Source organism: Trichosurus vulpecula, chromosome 3, assembly GCF_011100635.1.
Source record: "Trichosurus vulpecula isolate mTriVul1 chromosome 3, mTriVul1.pri, whole genome shotgun sequence".
NCBI lineage: Eukaryota > Metazoa > Chordata > Mammalia > Diprotodontia > Phalangeridae > Trichosurus > Trichosurus vulpecula.
The window spans coordinates 181,673,827-181,691,511 of record NC_050575.1 but is presented as its reverse complement, the minus strand read 5'-3'; the positions used below and the strand labels follow the sequence as shown (position 1 = coordinate 181,691,511).

General features: G+C 41.1%; 1 protein-coding gene across 1 annotated transcript in view; it reads left to right on the top strand.

Annotated features, from left to right (window-relative positions):
• The window catches only part of NTSR1 (neurotensin receptor 1), a 130,751-nt gene that overhangs the window by 92,682 nt on the left and 20,384 nt on the right, over nt 1–17,685 (top strand). The window contains exon 2 of the mRNA XM_036752256.1: nt 5,322–5,523. Within this exon, the coding sequence (XP_036608151.1) occupies nt 5,322–5,523 (202 nt within the window). The remainder of the gene's footprint in view (nt 1–5,321; nt 5,524–17,685) is intronic.

The following is a 17,685-nucleotide window of genomic DNA, read 5'->3' as shown; positions in this document are numbered from 1 at the left end:
TAGATGATTTCTGGTGCAGCTAGGTGAGTAGAGCACCAGCCCTGGAATCAGGAGGACCTGAGTTCAAATTTGGACTGAGACACTTGACACGCTTACTAGCTGTGTGACTTTGGGCAAGTCATTTAACCCCAATTGCCCAACCTTCCCCCTTCCAAAAAAAAAATAGATGATTTCTAAGGGTGCTCCTCTTACCTCTAGATTCCATGATGCTCAGGTTCAAAGTGCTTTCCCAGCCAACCTGAGCTGCTCATTTGGATTTCCTACTTGTCAGAAAAAGATTGTTCATCTGGTGGGGGAAGCCCAGCTTAGACTACCACCATTCCCTCCCCAGTGGTTGCAGGTGCCCTATCCATGACTACAGACACGGGCCTCAGGCTCTAGCTGCAACACAGACTTGAAAAGAAAAATACTGCAACCCTGGGTGACTCCATTCCTTTTGTTTGTCTCCAGAGGCAGCAATTTCGGCTGCTTTGGTAGCTGGTGAGGAATGGTATTTTAAATGTTTTGACATTTTAAATGTGTGTTGGATACATTAGTTCTGTTTAAATTACACTCTGGCTATGGTGACTCATATGGAGATGATTTTGTATCACAGGGCTGCCGACACCATCAACCATTATGTCATGACAGGGGGCCCAGGATTAGCCCCTGATCCTGAGGGAAAATTGGTTCCAGGCATTCACTGCACAGTCCATCCATCCCTTCTCCTGGGTCCCCCAGCCTCAGAGACCTGCAGGAAGCCTCTGAAAATAGAGCTGTCACACAGAAGGTGGGGGGGGGGGTGCAGTAAAGGAGATAAGGTCCCATAGAGATCTCAGTTCATTACTCAATTGTCTCTTAGCTCCAAAGCAACGATTTATCACGGGGCAAGGATTGTAAGGGGAAGAAAATAAACCTATCCAAGGTCATTCTGGGGCTGGAACCCATTGCATCAAAATGTGCCCTTCTATGTATGTTCCTTCATTAAGAATAGGAAACATGCTAATGATAGCACTAGTTAATTTGAACTAATTGCAGGGAAGGTCCATGAGAAGAAGTGAAGTCTGAATTGCACAGTCTTTGTAAAGAAATAGAATTGTGTTGCTTTCAAATACCAGGCCACAGAGCTTTGGTTTTGTTTTGGTTTTTGTTGTTGTTCAAGACAAGTTCTTGGGGCACCTCCTTTATTGAATAGATATAAAAGGTTTGGGATGCCTTACCAATTATTGAATGAATTACCGAAAGGAGCCTGTGAATAGAAATAAGCGAAATTATGAGACAGGAATTATGGAAATCTCATAAGGAAATTATGAGACCTAAGGGAGAAAGAAGGGATGGGGAGGGGAGAAGATCAGAGGAAGCTTCATGAATGTATGTAGGTGGATGCTTCTAAAATGTCTGAAACCAGCACATTTTCTGAAAGGATTTAAAACACTCTTCTTGGTGTCAATTTCTTGATTTACTTAGAAAGTGATTTTTAGCCATTCAAAAATAAACCTACTGAATGCAGATCGAAACGTACTTTTTCTTTACATGATTTTTCTTGTTTTTATTTTTTTTTTGTCTTCTTTTACAACACATTGTTTCAACAATCCAGCTAACAGCTTCTGTGGGGGTGTGAGATCCGCCCACAGCCAGCACCCAGAAAGCTGCCAACAGCACAGGTTCTTTTGATCTGCTTAACTAAGGAAAGCAAGGTGAAGGGGTTGACAAGCTTACTTTAATTCAGCATACATATATCATTCACTTAGTTCAGGGGAAGAGACCAGCACACTGAACTTCAGAGAAAAATACAAACAAATTACAAACATCAACAGACAGACCCAATACAATTCATAGTTACCAACATCTAGGTTCAGCCTGGGAGCTCAGAACAAGGGCTGGCCCAGAGTCACGCATGCCACCACAGCTGTGGGTAGGAGCTCCAAAGAAGAAAAGGCCAACCCCTGGTTTTATATCTTTTTCAGGGTCAGGGGTGAGTCACACATGCGACTCACCCACGTGACCTAAAATCGTCACAAAGAGGTGACTTAAACCCACGTGGTCTAAGAGCCTCTGATGTCCCAAACATGTAAACAAGGCCCTCCCTGGAGTTAGCCCCACCTTGGGCCCCACCTTAGTTGCCAATTCACACCCACTGAGGTTTTACACCAAATAGAGGTTTGGGCCTGGGGCTTAGCACCTAGTAAGGCTCAATGAAATACATTGAATTACTCAAAGGGAACAAAAGCCAAACTCTTCGAGAGCACTTTGGTTGAACTAATGCTAAGGAGCCCATTTTGCTTACCAACACACACGTCTAACATGGAAACATGTTTTGCATGATTGTATGTATATAATGTGTATCAAATTGCTTGCCTTCTCAATGAGAGGGGGAGGGGGAGGGGGAAGCAGGAGAGGGAAAGAATTTGGAACTCAAAATTTTAAAACAAATGTTAAAACTGTTTTTACATGTAATTGGGGGGGAATATTAAATTTTTAAAAATTAACCTATTGAGTCCAAATTTCTAATTATTGCAATCCATATTATGGAAATGGTCCTGTACCTTTATTAGTCACTTAAAACATCTGTAAGTACCCACCATTTCAGAAGATTTTACTAGGAAACATACATAGAGCTATACAAGATATAATTCCTGCCTTCAAGGAGTATATGTTCTAAAGAGTAGATGCATGTGAGCCAAGGATTCACTTAAGATTTCTCAGAACAGTATTTGTTGGGCTATTTCATCTTTTCCTAAGATTAGAGTATTGCACCATTAGAGGAGACCTCAGAGATCATCTAGATCATCTAGAAAGGGCTTTACAATATCCCTAGTAAGCAAGCGATCATCCAGCTTTAATTTGAACATCTCCTAGATTAGGAAACTTTCCAAGGGAACCTCTTCCATTCTTAGACAGGTCATCAGAAATTCTTCCCTAGACTGAGCTAAAATCTATGTCTTTTCAATGTCCACATAAGAGTCCTAGTTCTACCCTCCATGGCTAAGCAAAGTCTAAACTTCCCTTATGTTTCATAGGTTTCACATGATCCAGACCTGAAATCACCTAGTCCAGACCCTTAATTTTACAAAGGAGGAAGTTGTTGTTCAGTCATTTCAGTCATGTCCTACTCTGCATAACCCCATTTGGGCTTTTCTTGGCAAAGATACAGGAGTGGTTTGCCATTTCCTTCTCCAGCTCATTTTACAGAGGAGGAAACTGAGGCAAACCTTCCAGCACTCATGTAGTTGATATTTTGCACCCAAGTGTAGGATTTTACATTTATCTCCATTAAATCTCACCTTACTAGATTCAGGCCATCATTTTAGCATGTCAAGACCTTTTTGGATATTGACGTATTTTCCAAGTGTTTATTATGCCGCACTGTCAACTCATGTTGACCTTGCAGTCTATCGAAATAAAATGACAAACTCAGTAACGGGTCTTGTTCCCTCCCGTTGGAGCCTCTGAACAAGCAAGTTAGAAAGAATCTAGCTGAATCTGAATAATTCCATATTTGTCCTTCATATTTGCAGATGTAAACCTTACAAATGAATACCTGAGTCCAAAGAAAACAAATTCCAGGAGGGGGAAGCTCTTGTTTTCTCTCATACTCAATGTAATGTTAAGTTCAGACAAGGCCAACAGTGGAGAGAAATAAGCTCTAGTCTGAGTTCATATTCAGGAAAAAGCACATAGGTGCAAATATTCTCAAAGTGAATTTTATAAACCTAAAACCCAAGCCACAGACTCCATGCTGAACATATCTTCTCCTAATATAGCAAGAACCATTTAGATCTGAAATTCAAAATACATGTTAAGAGCAATTCAGAAGAGACAAAAATTTAGCAACTTATTTTTTTCTCCTGTCATGAGATTGCAAGCCATATGTACTTGGAAATAAAAAATGTCAAAATATTTTAGGAAGAAAAAAGTCTTTTAAAAAAAATCAAAGGAAAGTTATAAAGCCACTTAACGCCATTATCCACCTGCCTGGGGGGAAATATGTTAATATTTATTGAGGGCCAGCTGTGTGGGAGGTTTAGGAGAGAATAGTAATTTTATTAATGATACTTCTTTCAGTATCTGTGAATAGTGTTTTTTCTTTCTTTCTTTCTTCCTTCCTTTCTTTCTTCCTTTCTTTCTTTCTCTTTCTTCCTTCCTTCCTTTCTTTCTTTCTTCTTTTCGTTCTTTCCTACATTCATTCATTCAATGAATTATTTAATCCTATTTTGTGCCCAGGTTAGTGCAAGCCTCTACAGGGGTAGGAATTTACAACTGAATTGAATTGTTGAGAGGGTATGCATACACTAGAAAAAAAAATGAATTAACAATCCCATGGCAGCAGATGCCATGTGCCAAATTAAACAGTGAAGTACTCTAAGAGATCAGAGGAGGAAGAGAAAAAGTACTGCAGAATACAAGGATCAGTGAGGGCTCCACAGAGGAAGTAGGGCATGAGCTAGAGTTTGAATGTCATACACGATTAAGAGAAATAGAGGAACAGTGGAGAATGGCATGAACAAAGAAGTGGAAGTAAGAATATACAAAATGCATTAGTTCATTCGGTGGACAATAAGACCAATATGACTGGAATGGCTTTTATATTATATTTTGTTGTGGCAGTATGAGAGATGAAGAGGGGAGATACTGACAGATGAGGCATTCTGGGGTCAAGTTTGTAGCACTTTGACTTCCAGCCTAAGGATCATAGACCTTAATCTACAGACAGGGAAGAGTCACTGAAGATTTTTCAATAGGGAAGAATCATGGAATCATAGCTATAGAGCCAGAAGGGACCTCAAAGACCATCTATTTCATATTCCTCATTTTGCAGATAAGGAAATTGAGGTTACAAAGGTTCAGTAACTTGACTAAGGTCAAACAAGTTATAAACATCAGAGATCAAATATATGTTTTGGAATGATTCTTCTGGCAGCTGAAGCATAGGGGACAGAGAACTGGCTTTAGAGTCAGGAAGAATTAAGTTCAAATCTTGATTCTGATACTTATTAGCTGTGTGACCATTGGCAACTCATTTAATTTCTCAATGCCCCCAAGTAGCACTCTATGGTTATCATTATAAATGAGTTGAAGATCTGGTCACCATCAGTAAAGAGTTCCATACCAGAAGTTTCCTGAATTGGTGAAATAAAAAGTCCACACTCATTTTAGAGGCTCACCTCCAAAAACAAACAAACAAACCTAGTAATCTCTGCAAGATTGACTGGAGCAGAGAGAAACTGAAGGTAGGGAAAGCATCAAGGAAGCTTCAGCAATAGTCATGGTACAACAAAATGAGAACTTTGTACAAGAGGATAAAATAAAGTACAATTATTCCATTTTTTTTCCTTCCACAGGTCAATGCATTCATCTCCTTCCTATTCCCAATGGTGGTCATTTCAATCCTGAACACCATCATTGCTGACCAGCTTACCATCATGTTTCACCAGGCAGCCCAGCAAAACCAGGTCTGCACAATTGGAGGGCAACAGACCATGCTTAGTATGTCCATAGAACCCAGCCGTGTCCAAGCTCTAAAGCATGGAGTTCGAGTCTTGCGTAAGTATCCATCTCTTCTCAGAGGAGGCAGAACAGTGTGTATTGAGAAGACAAAAGAATCCAGGGAGTATTGGGGGGAGCTGTTCTTTCAGAACCTATCAAAAAGGACAGCTCATTTTCTGTACCCCAGTAAGAGGGGCAAGTGGAGTTTAGCAAAGTCCCTCAAAGACTTTAGCAACCTGCAGTCAATTTAATTCCATTGAACAAACAGTTTTTAATTCCTGCCAGTAAGAGCTGTGCTATATGATGAGAATACAAAGAGAAAGAAAGACAGTCCCTTCCCTCAAGGAACTTAAATTTTACTGGGAGTGGGGGGTGAGGGGAGAGAAAACATGTAAATGGGTAAATAAAAGTATGCATGAAGTCATTGAAAATAATTTGAATAGAGAGGGAATTTTAGGGTTAAAAAGGCTTCCTGTGGAGGGGATACCTGAGGAGAAGAGAGGGCACCATTGGAGTGTTGTATATAGAAACAGGACTTTGACTGGAACCAAAAGAAGCAGAGTAAGATGAAATAAGACTGGAAAGATGATTAGGTCATTTATAACCAGAATTAAAGGGTAAGTACATAGAAAGACATGTTTGTGTGTGTGCACACACATATCCATATACATATATACATGTATATAAATATGTATATAGACATATGTATATACACACATATATGTATTTATATGTTTAAAAACTAGCATTTATATGGTACTTTAAGATTTATAAAGTGCTTTACAGATATCTCATTTGCTCCACACAACAACCCTGGGAGGCAAATACTATTGTTATAACCATTTTACAGATGAACAAACTGAGACAGACAGTGGTCTGCCTAGGGTCACAGAGCTAATACATGTCTGAGGCTAGATTTGAACTAAGCTCTTCCTGACTCCAGATCTAGCACATCATCCACTGCGCCACCTAGTGGCCTCACATCATATTACACATAGTCAGTGTCTTGCTCTTTTCAGCACTATTCAAGGATAGAAACATGTGAATAACTTAAGAGGCTAGTGTAGTGTGGTGTAATAGGAAGAACACTGGCCTGAGAGTCTGGAGCCCTCAATTCTAGTTCTAACTCTGCCAATGCATCATAGGATTTAGATTTTGATCTTGAAGGGGAAGAGAAAGGGAATAAACATTTATTGAGTACCTACTAAGTGCCAGGCACTATGCTAAGCTCTTTACAAATTATAATCTCATTTGATTCTCACAGCAACCCTGGGAGGTCTGTATTATTATTATCCCAATTAAAAAAACCATCAGAGGTTAAGTGATTTGTCCAGGGTCACACAACTAGCAAGAGCCTGAGGCCATATTTAAACTAAGGTCCTCCTGACTCCAGGTTCAGTGCTCTGCATGCTAGGTGCCACCTAACCACCCTAAAGGGCCTTAGAGAGCAAATTTTAACTCCTTTATTTTCTAGATGATGAAATATGAGGTTCATAAAGGAAAAGTGACTTACCCGAGGTCACATAGGGAGTCACAAACAGCAGTGGGGTACATTGGAATGTATATTGGATCTGTAGTCAAATGATCTGGATTCAGATTCTCACTCTACTTTGTTACCTGCGTATGGCTTCTTCCAGTTCAAACATTCTATGCTATGGCTTTTTCATTGGTCCGTAGATGGATACCTCCTACCACCCCTTTTAGGTCTCTTTTTCCCTATATTGGTCTCCAAGTCTTAGGCCTTGCCCTCCACCCCAAATTCTACATCTTATTTCTTAAAAATCCTCCTCCCACTCAATCAAAAAGCATACAAGTACCTACTATATGCTGGAGATAGATAAAAGTGGAAAGTCCCTGCCCTCAAGGAACTTACAGTCTAATATAAGAGTTGACATATATACAATACATATATGTATACGTGTATGAGATATGTGTGTGTTTATATGTATACATTTAAGCATATACAGAATATATGTAACATGATAGTATGGGGAAGGTAGGTCACTAGCAGCTAGGAGGCGTTCAGGAAGGCTTCATGCGGTTGACACAAACTGAGTTTCAAAGGAAAAAGGGGATTCCAAGAAGTAGAGATAAGGGGGGAGATTCCAGGCATGGCGTAACATCTAGTACAAAGGTCCCAACTAAGTTGTCCTCTTGGAAAGCATCCTAAAAATCTAATTCCTGCTAATGCATCAATGACTGCTGGAGGTTCAGCTATGACCTTCCTCTTAGAGGGTACTTGCCTTCTAATAGAGAACTCTTAGAGACGAAAAACTTTTAAGACACAAAGGAAATAAATTTTTAATGGTGGGGAAAGTGGGGAGAACCCTGGAAGCCTTCCTATAGTGGGCTCACAACAGAGCAGTCATATTCCATGACTGGTCATGGAACTGTCCCTGAATGGAGCTGAGATGTTTTCAAAGTTTTATTTAGATAAATTGGGGCCATCTCCAGTTGTCCTGATCCATATCTTGCTACTGGGCCCAGATGGCTCTGGAGGAGAAAGTGAGGCTGGTGACTTTGTGCAGTCCATCCTCACTTAAATCCAATTCACTTGCAAGTCATGGCACCTTCCTGATGTCACGGTCCTCTTCAAGAACAGAAGACAAATAACAACAGTAAGAAGAGAAATTGCCTATTTCTGGGGCTGCATTTTAAATTCCTCCATTTGCTTCTAAATCATAACTTATATACAATGTCATTCACTGTCCTTCTTGGTTTTAAATGGAGATACCTCGACTTTTTATAAGTAGTATCATTGAGATTAATCACTATGGATACAGGCAAACCTAGACTCAACTAGGCTAGCTGAAACAGAGAAGATCACGACATTCTCAAAGCCACCCACCAGTAATCCTCTCGTAAGCTGCTATCCCAAATCAATAACCAGGATGAATCATTTCAACCTCATATTTCTGGGCGCTAAAGATTAAGCCAGATTACTTTAGAATAAGAGCAGTTTTCTCTAAGGTCAGTGCCCCAGCCTCCCCGATCACCAAAACCATTTTTCTGTATCTGGAGGTAGCCAACAAAAGGTTTGAAGGAGGTCAGGCTAGTTCCCAACCATGACGTGAAAAAGGGTAGGGATGTGGCACAGACATCAAAAAAAATCAAAACCTACACTCTCATCCCCAAACCAGCCCACCTTGGCTATCTTCTATGGCTCTCTTTAGTGATAATGATGGGTGAAATCATTCACCTTCTGATTAGCTCTTGGAGAAAAAAAAATCAAAGGGAGCTGGGCGAAAGGTCTCACATCTCACTGGTCTGGTCTAGACAAGATAGCTAATTTCTGGGAAATTTCATGCAGCTACAACACTTACAATCCATTTCGGGTAGACACTTTTAGATGATAAGGATTGTCTCTGCAAGCCTCTTCACCAGAGCTCAGTAATGACTTGAGCTCCGGGGAACCTGTGGAAAAAATCAAGAATATTGGTTTTGTTCCCTATGTTAAATGGTGCAGGACTCCAAGAGACTTAACAATCCATTCCAGCAGGCAGGGCTGCATGCTTGCAGTTTCTTCAGAATGGGAGGAAAGTAAGTGCAATTGCTAAAACTCCCTCAGCCCACTGATTGGAACTGAATAATGAGTACCTGGTTTCTCAGTGAAGGTTTAGCATTGAAGGTAATGTATTTTAGATACTCAGAGGCATTGGGAAGATTTATGGGGAAGGGGAAAAATGATAATAATAGCTAACATTATGTAGTGTTTTAACGTTTGCAAAATGCTTAACACTCTATCTTCACAACAACTATGTGAGAAACATGCCATTTTTATCCCCATTTTACAGTTGAAGAAACTGAGGCAAACAGAGGTTAAGTAATTTGTCTAGATTCACATAACTAGTAAGTGTCTGAGTCAGGATTCAAACTCAATTCTTCTTGATTCTATCTATTACACCATCTAGCTGCAGCAGCAGCAGCTTCAGCAGCTTCAGCAGCAAAGATTCACATGACTTGCCCAGATTCACACCAGCTAATAAGTGCCTGAGACTGGATTTGAACTCATGTCTTCCTCACTTCAGGTCCAGCCCATCTACTTTGCTATCTAGCTACTTGAACAACCCAATGACAAAGGTATTGTATCACCTTTATACAGATGAAGAAATTGAGGCTCAGAATGAGGCTCAGAAGAAACATGCCCAATGTCACACAGTAAGTGAGAGAGCTAGTATTCAAACCTAGGTCTTCCTAAATAATAAAAGATATTTTCTCCTCTGAGAGGTGTGAAATAGCCAAGAGTCTTCACACTCACAGTGGAAAAAAAGGAACTGTGGTCCTGTAGCTGCATCTGAAAATCCACATCATAACAATTGACAATGAGGCTGACTTTCCAAGGAGAGCCTTAGAATAGCCAGATAATCAATATTTGTAGAACTCTGTCCTCACAACAATCCTGTTAGGGATGTAGTGCAGGTGTCCTTACCCTTGTTTTACAGAAATGTAAAATGAGGCACTGAATAGTGAAGAATTTACCCAAGGTCACACAGCTAATGTGTGACTGAGTCAGGGATCATATGAAAACGCTCCGACTTCAGGCTCACACTCTTTCCTCTATGCCAGGCTTCCTCTGTTTGCAAAAGATCTCACTCATCTCACCTCTAGAGTACCCTTAGGATTTAGAGAGAGCCTGTGGCATAGACAGTATGGTTCAATCTGCTCCATCACTATGTTACTTTGAGAAAGTCACCTTCTACAGGTCCTTCCTTCATTTCAGTTTAACCACAAATATTTATTAAATGCCTCATATGTGAATGCACTGTGCTCAACACTGGGAAATGGCCCAGCACCACTGTACTTGCCTACCTGCCTCCATAAGGACTGTCAAAATAAATCTGTGAGGAGGGAAGGTAAGAGGAGGGATAGGCATCATAATAGAATAGAAAGATTGCTGGATCTGGAGTCAGAGGACCTGGGTTCAAATCTCAGCTCAGCTACTCACTACTTATGTGCCTTGGGCAACTTCCTTAACCTTTCTGGTGGTCCACAGATTCTTTTATCCGTAAAATGAGGGAGTTAGGATAGATAACTTCTAAAATGCCTTCCACTTCTAAAGAGATGACACTGTGTCTTACTACTGTTTCTCTGCTTTTCAAGTTTGGTCATACAGCATAAAAATAAAATTAATAAATAGAAACACACACAAATTAGTGAAGTACAAGGTACTTTGAGGGGGAAGGCTTAAGTAGTTGGGGTGGGGGAGGGGGGAAACAGGAGAACAAGAAAGGCTTTATGCAGAAAAATGGTACTTGGGCAGCATCTTAAAGGAAAAGAAAAGCTCTGTGAGAGAGTATCTTCTCACCATGGGAGATAACCAGTAGAAAGGGCCTTCCAAGACCCTAGAACCTGCCGCAGAAAAGATTCTGAGGCATCCAGAGCTACAACATTACAGGTTTAAAGGACCTCAGAGATCATCTCTATTTCTAGACCAACCAATACCTCAGCTGGAATCCCCTCTGCAAATAGCACTGATGAGTGGCCCTCTGGCCTCTGCTTGAAGACCTCCAATTTTCTGGCCATTTCTGGATAACTAGGCCTATTCTACAAGAGCAGCTCAAAGCGGGAAACAAACTGGGGAGACAGAAGTCTCCTGCCACTACCTGCCTTTCCTGGGAGCAGCAAAGGTAGCCAATACAAGTTAGGTAAGACTTTGGGTCCCCTGGTATCTCTGCCATCTTGCTATAGATGGATCAGAAACCTGGAGGGGAGAGGCAGAAGAAGCAGGGAGTACAATTTGCTTTAATCTAAGGAGACAGGGGAAATAAAAGGAATTGAAGTCTACAACTCCAGAGATTGCTTTCACTCTTCTAAGTAAGTTGCAAGTTGCTTTCCCTGTCTTAACTCAAGCTGTCAGTAGAATGAATGAAAATGATACTCACGCTCTGTGGCTTAGTTGACTCCAAGACCCACAGTTTAAGAAGTGCTGAGGGGGTTGAGAGTGGAAAAATTTTAAGAAGCACTGGCTTAAATGGGGATGGTAGCAGACAGAACAAAACCAAGACAGAGCCAGATAAAACCTTTCCCTTCAGCACAAACTGATGCACCCACATCCCTGAGTGACTAATTTTTGTTCCAGAGCCCTGGAGATAATGGTAGGCAAGGGAAAGGAATGAGTCCTGAGATAAAGAAATATTGGCTAGAGGGATGATTGAGATATATTTTTGGATGTGGTTGATGCAAGAATTTGTTTTGGTTTTCATTGTATATTTGTTATGAGGGTTTTGTTTTTTCTTTTTTCCCAATAGAAGGAAGTAGAAGGGAGAGAAAATAATTTTTATTAATTCAATTAAGTTTTAAAAAGTAATGGCAAAGAAAATACAATGTCAGTCATGCCAGTGTTATTTATAACTCTTGCCCCTTGGTCAGTATCCAATTGTCCTTCCTTCTACCACAGAAGTGTTCTCCTTAGCACAGCCTGGGGGCATATCTGTCTGCTCTCCCACAGGCACCAGCCTTCCCAACAAACTATAGTTCCAGAAGGATTTCCAAGTGAATAGCAACAGGGAAGTCCATGTCTGTCTATCATCCCTCCTACCTATCTGTCTCCTTGACAACCAAGATCAGGTACAGTGGGAGGTCTCTGATAAACCAAGAAGCATGAGTTACCTGCAGAAGGCAATTTTTTCCTGCACCTCCTGCATCCCCAAGGTCAATGTTCTGTTCTCACTAGCAAGGAAATACACAGGTGACAATCAGACAAGTGATGGATAAAGCCAGACTTTTCAAAAGATTATGTAGATTTCTCAGCAAGCACTTCCATGTACCAAACAGGAGCAGAGAGAAAGAGAATTAGTATTTTTTAATTTAGGTTCTATTCATTCTACTGTTGTCACCTCTCCTCACACTAGTCCCCCATCGGTCATGGCATAGAGGTGGCCATCGACCCATAAAAGCCGGGCCAGTCAAACACAAGCTTTGACACCTTATTTAAGGAGGAAAGGCTTTGCATACAGCCTTTGCAATGCCTTGTGTCTGTCATCTGAGGACCAGCCTGACTCAATGCAACAGGCTGCTTACCAAAGAAATCACAGACTTTGAAGTGTGAAAGTACTGCCAACTGTTATCACTTAGCCTGGTGTGATGGCAGCCTGTAATCTCAGCTTCTGAGGAGGCTGAGGCTGGTAGAATTCCTAAGCTTGGGAGCTCTGAGCTACAGTGAACTAAGTCAATCCACTGTCCACACTGAGTCTGGCACCAGTATGGTGAGTTCTTGGGAAGAAGGGGCCACCAGGATGCCTCAGGAGGGGCGAACTAGCCCAGGTCAGACACAAAGCAGGTCAAAGCAGCTCTGTCAGTTAGTAGTGAGATTGGGCTGGTATATAGCCCCTGCTTCCAGCCTGGGTTAGATGGTGAGACCACCCCCCCGCCGCCTTTAACAAACAACAAAAACAATGTAATAACTTGTTTGAATCAAACTCTTCTGACTTCATTACAGATATTCATGTCAGTCATCAGATGACAATATTTTGAATTTCTACAAATATATTTGCCATTTTCATGCCTTACATTGTGATAGTGGGATCTAGACTCATTGTTTTCCTCTGCTGAAATTTTCATCAAAACAAGGACCTTATTTTCAGGTGTTATGCATATGTATATATAGGTATATATATATATACATGCCTGTATTTGAATTCATGTATGTGCACGTACTATGGTGTACATTGATATGTATGTATCCATGTATACGTACTATGTGCATGTATATGTGTAAGTCTATGTGTATGAATGTGTATATATGCATTGTATGTATACATGTATATGCATGTGTATGTATGCGTGTATGTATAATACCTCACAATATAAGCATAAATACAAGCTAAATTCATTAATTATTCTTCAAGCACCACTCCACTAGTCCCTGTTCCCCCTCAACAGTAACACAGCCCAGACTATTTTACCAAGTTAGTTTTAGACTGAGGCACAACTTTTTCTTTCTCTTTCCCACACGGCTGTGTCTGTATCAAGCCAATGTTTCCAAACAGTTTTCTTGTCACTTGATTGGCCTTTGAATTAGACTTTTGTTTAGTCATTTTTTAAAAGCTCTGACTATAACTATCCAATTATATTAAACTTGGGTAGATTTGCCAAGCAAATTCAGGATTTACTGCCTTGTTTAAAAAGGGAAACAGGGTCCTTGTCCTCCTCCAGCTCCAATGACTCATCTTGGCCTGGAGCCAGACCTCGGTTCTGGAAGCCTAAGTCAGTAGAGAACCTCTGTCACATCCTACTGGGCTGGTGAGTCTGGTTCCATTACCAACCTATTATGTAAAGAGAAGTTTTGCTCTGTCTATAGGGTTCTTTCTTAGGAGGCTATAATAAACTGACATGTAAGGAGAAGCTTTGCCCCATTTGTAGGGTCCCTCCCTAAGAGCCTGTCATAGCCTGAAGTGTGACAAGCTTTACTCTGTGTATAGGGTCCCTCACTAGTAGGCCATAACAACCTCTTGTGTAAAGAAAAGCTTTGCTCTTTCTGAAGGATCCCTCAGTCGTTTTCAGTTACGTCTGATTCTTTGTGACCTGATTTGGGGTTTTCTTAGTAAAAATACCTGAGTGCTTTGCCATCTCCTTCTCCAGCTTGTTTTAAAGGTGAGGAAACTGAGGCTAGCAGGGTAAATGACTTGCCAGAGTCACAGAGCCAGTAAGTGTCTGAGACCAGATTTGGACTCAGGAAGATGAGACTTCCTGACTCCGGGCCCAGCACTTGATTCACTAGCTGCTGCCCCTCACTAGTAGGCCATAATAATCTGTCATATAAGAAGAAACTTTGTTCTGTTTGTATAGCCCTTCATTAGGAGACCAGCCACCAAAGGATGAATTGTTTGGGCCAAAGCCCATTTACCAAGACAAGAGGAGGTTATGAACTTCATTGGTAGAAAGAGTATCCAACACGATCAGATCCCAAACTGTACCATGTGACTGAAACTACTCTGTCCCAGGTTTCCCAGAGATCCCTGAACTGCTGGGTCTGATGGCCTTCTCTCAGGCCTTATCTTATTTGACTTCTCAGTAGCTTTTGGAATTTCCACCTATTCCTCCTGGATCCTCTTTTCTTCCTTGAATTCTATCGTATCACCCTCTTTCCTGAATTTCCTCCTACATGTCTGACCACTCCTCAGTCTCTTTTGCTGCATTAACATCCAACTCTCATCTACCAATCATGGATGTTCCTCCAGAGTCTGCTTGTGCCTGCTTCTCTCTCTACACTTTCTCTCTTGATGATTTCTTTACCTCCCCCAGGGATTTAATTATCATCTCTATGTTAAGAGAGTAGAAGATTCTCACATCTGTATATGTGTGTGTATATATATTTATATATGTAGGTATATGTATGTGCCTCTGTATACATATACACATAAACATACATTTATGCTGTGTGACAAAACTTGAAAGAAGAAACATATGTATATATCTATATACATACATATATGCACATTTATGTACATATGTATTATGTCCCAAAAGTCTTAGTGCAGTCTCTCCTTTCGAGTTTGGTCAAATGGCATAAATACAAAATGAATAAATAGAAATATATACAAAGTATATATTTTAAACTTAGTAAAGCTTAAAACCACACTAAGACTTTTAAGATACCTTGTGCATATGTATAGGTATCTATTCCTAACCTTTCATACCCCATTCCAACATTGCTAATTGTGTCTGGGATATCTCAGAGACACCTTAAACTCAACATGTCCAGAACTGAACTCATCTCCCCCCAAAAAACCTAGTCCTTTTCCAAACTTTCCTGTTGCTATTGAAGCCACCACCATTCTTCCAGTGATCCAGGTTGGCAACCTCAGAATCATCGTTTACTCGTCCCTCCTCCTCACCATCTATAGCCAGTCAGTTTCCATGTCTCAGTGATGAGACCTTCCATAGCATATCTCATTTCTATTCCCCCTTCCTGTCTACTCACACAGCCCCTGCCTTAGTTTAAGCCTTCGTCACCTCAGTTTTGCATTATTGTGGTAGCCACCAAATTGGTCTCCCTGCTTCTAGTCTCTCCCCTTTCTAATGCATTTCCCAGACAGCTATTAAATAAACTTCCTAAGACTAAGAATGTCTTCTGGAAAATCTTCAGTGGCTCCCTATTATCTCTAGGATAAAATATAAACTCCTTAGCCTGACATTTAAAGCCTTCCATGTTTGAGGTCCTGCCTACCTTTTCAAATGCATTTCATACAACTCCCCTTTGTTCATTCTGGTCACACTGTACTACCAATTCTACCTTGAATTCAACATTCTATGACTTGTCTCTTTACATGGGAGTGGAAGTATTGCCAGATTCATTCCATGTTATTCTAGTCCTTTACCACATCATGGTTCACGAGGTAGTAGATGCCTGGCAACCCCCAGTGTTCCTCTGCTTTGGGGCCAATGAGAAGATTTCCTTCTAGGGACCAGCTTTGCAATGTATATGCTTTAGACATTCAACATAATTTGGAAAAAAGTATTTAGGAGTCTGATCTCCAGCAAAGTCAGTCTTGTTTCTCCTAGAACCATTGTCTATCACCATGGGTCACTGAGGTCATGTGAATACATAGGCTTGTCTCCCAAGTCCATAATGCACTCCCTCTTCACCTCCACCCAGTGGTGTGATAGAACCAGTTCTAACTAGCTCAGAACTGATTATTTAATTTTCACTCTGAATATTTGCGATTCAGAAATTGGCATAGGCTACAATCAGGGCTTTATTGATTGTCTAGACTTCAAAAAGTAAAGGAGAAAATGTTAATAATATAGATTAAACCTAAAAGTATGTTGTGAGTACATTTTTTTCAGAGAGTCCATTGTTAAACATTTACCATTATACTTCTGCCCCACCTCTCAATCTCTATTTCTTTAGTTGTTTGTCCTTCATTCTTGAAGAGAACCATGACATCAGGAAGGTGATGCAATGACTTTCAAGTGAATTGGATTTACGTGAGGGAGGGCTGCACTAAGTCATCAGCCTCATTTTCTCCTCCAACGCCATCTGGGTCCAGTGGCAAGATATAGAACAGGATGACTGGAGATGCTCACCTCCCCACCCCATGCAGTGGGAGACCATGGCCTTTTTAAGCTAAGGTCATTCCAAGGTCTTAGTGATCAAGGCTAGGTAAGGAATGAGGCAAAAAATGGTCTATAGGAGGGGAAGACCCTCAGAGTTCTGGCCAAAACAGAAACAATTGTTATTTACATTCACTCTGAGTAATCAGGGCCCAAACAATGCTTCCATGGGCTTGGGCTGGGACCTCTTACTGGCCAATCAATAAGAGCCAGAGTGGTCTTTAAGGCATGGTCCTTAAGAAAGAAATCTAGCCCACAATCCTCAAGATATCTTGCAAGGTTTCAGCAATCAAAATTTACATTCCTTTGGGCAGAGCACCTGCAGGTAAGGGTATGATACCCTATGTGGACAGAGGGGGGGAGGGAGGGAGAGAGAGAAAGAGAGAGAGAGAGAGAGAGAGAGAGAGAGAGAGAGAGAGAGAGAGAAGCTTCTTTTAAGGCTTAACTCAGGCACCACCTACTTCACAAAGTTTTTTCTGATCCCTCCCAGATGGTTGTATGTGTTCCTTCTCCCTCCTTAAATTATCTTGTATTTACTTAAGTGTATACATGTTGTATTCTACTCCCCTCAAAAAAAAAGTAAGGTCCATGAGGGCAGGGAATATTCTGTTTGTCTTTATATCCTCAAACCCTAGCTAGGCACCTAACATATAATGTACACTTAATAAATGTCCATTGGATTGGGTTTTGAAGTAACTGATACATGGGTCTTTATACCAGCTGAGGCATAGTCTGTTGCCTAATCATTAAAGGCCTCCCCAAAGAAGTCTCCAGCAACAGATTGGTGGGTGGTGGGCAGAAGGAGTGGGGAGGTGGGAGGAGAGTCTGCCCATCCACAGGTGTATTGAATGGCTCTACTTGCCAAAGGTTGAGTGGGACAGAAGGTTGTAACAAACCCATCTGAATGGCTGCTGGCCCCACTCCACAGTCCATATTGAATGTAATTAATTCCTTCATTTAGGAGGAAATGCCCACAAATCCCTAAAGAGCTCAGGCAGCACAACCTGTACAGATTCTAAAGGATCCAAACCACTTTTCCCCTGGTGGAGAAATACAGCCAGTACAAGGCAACTGTCTTTTCCCTTTGTCAGTATTGAATGGGCATTCTGGCAATTATGCCCTGCGTGTTGTACCCATGGTCCTCACTGTGGCACCTTTGAGCCA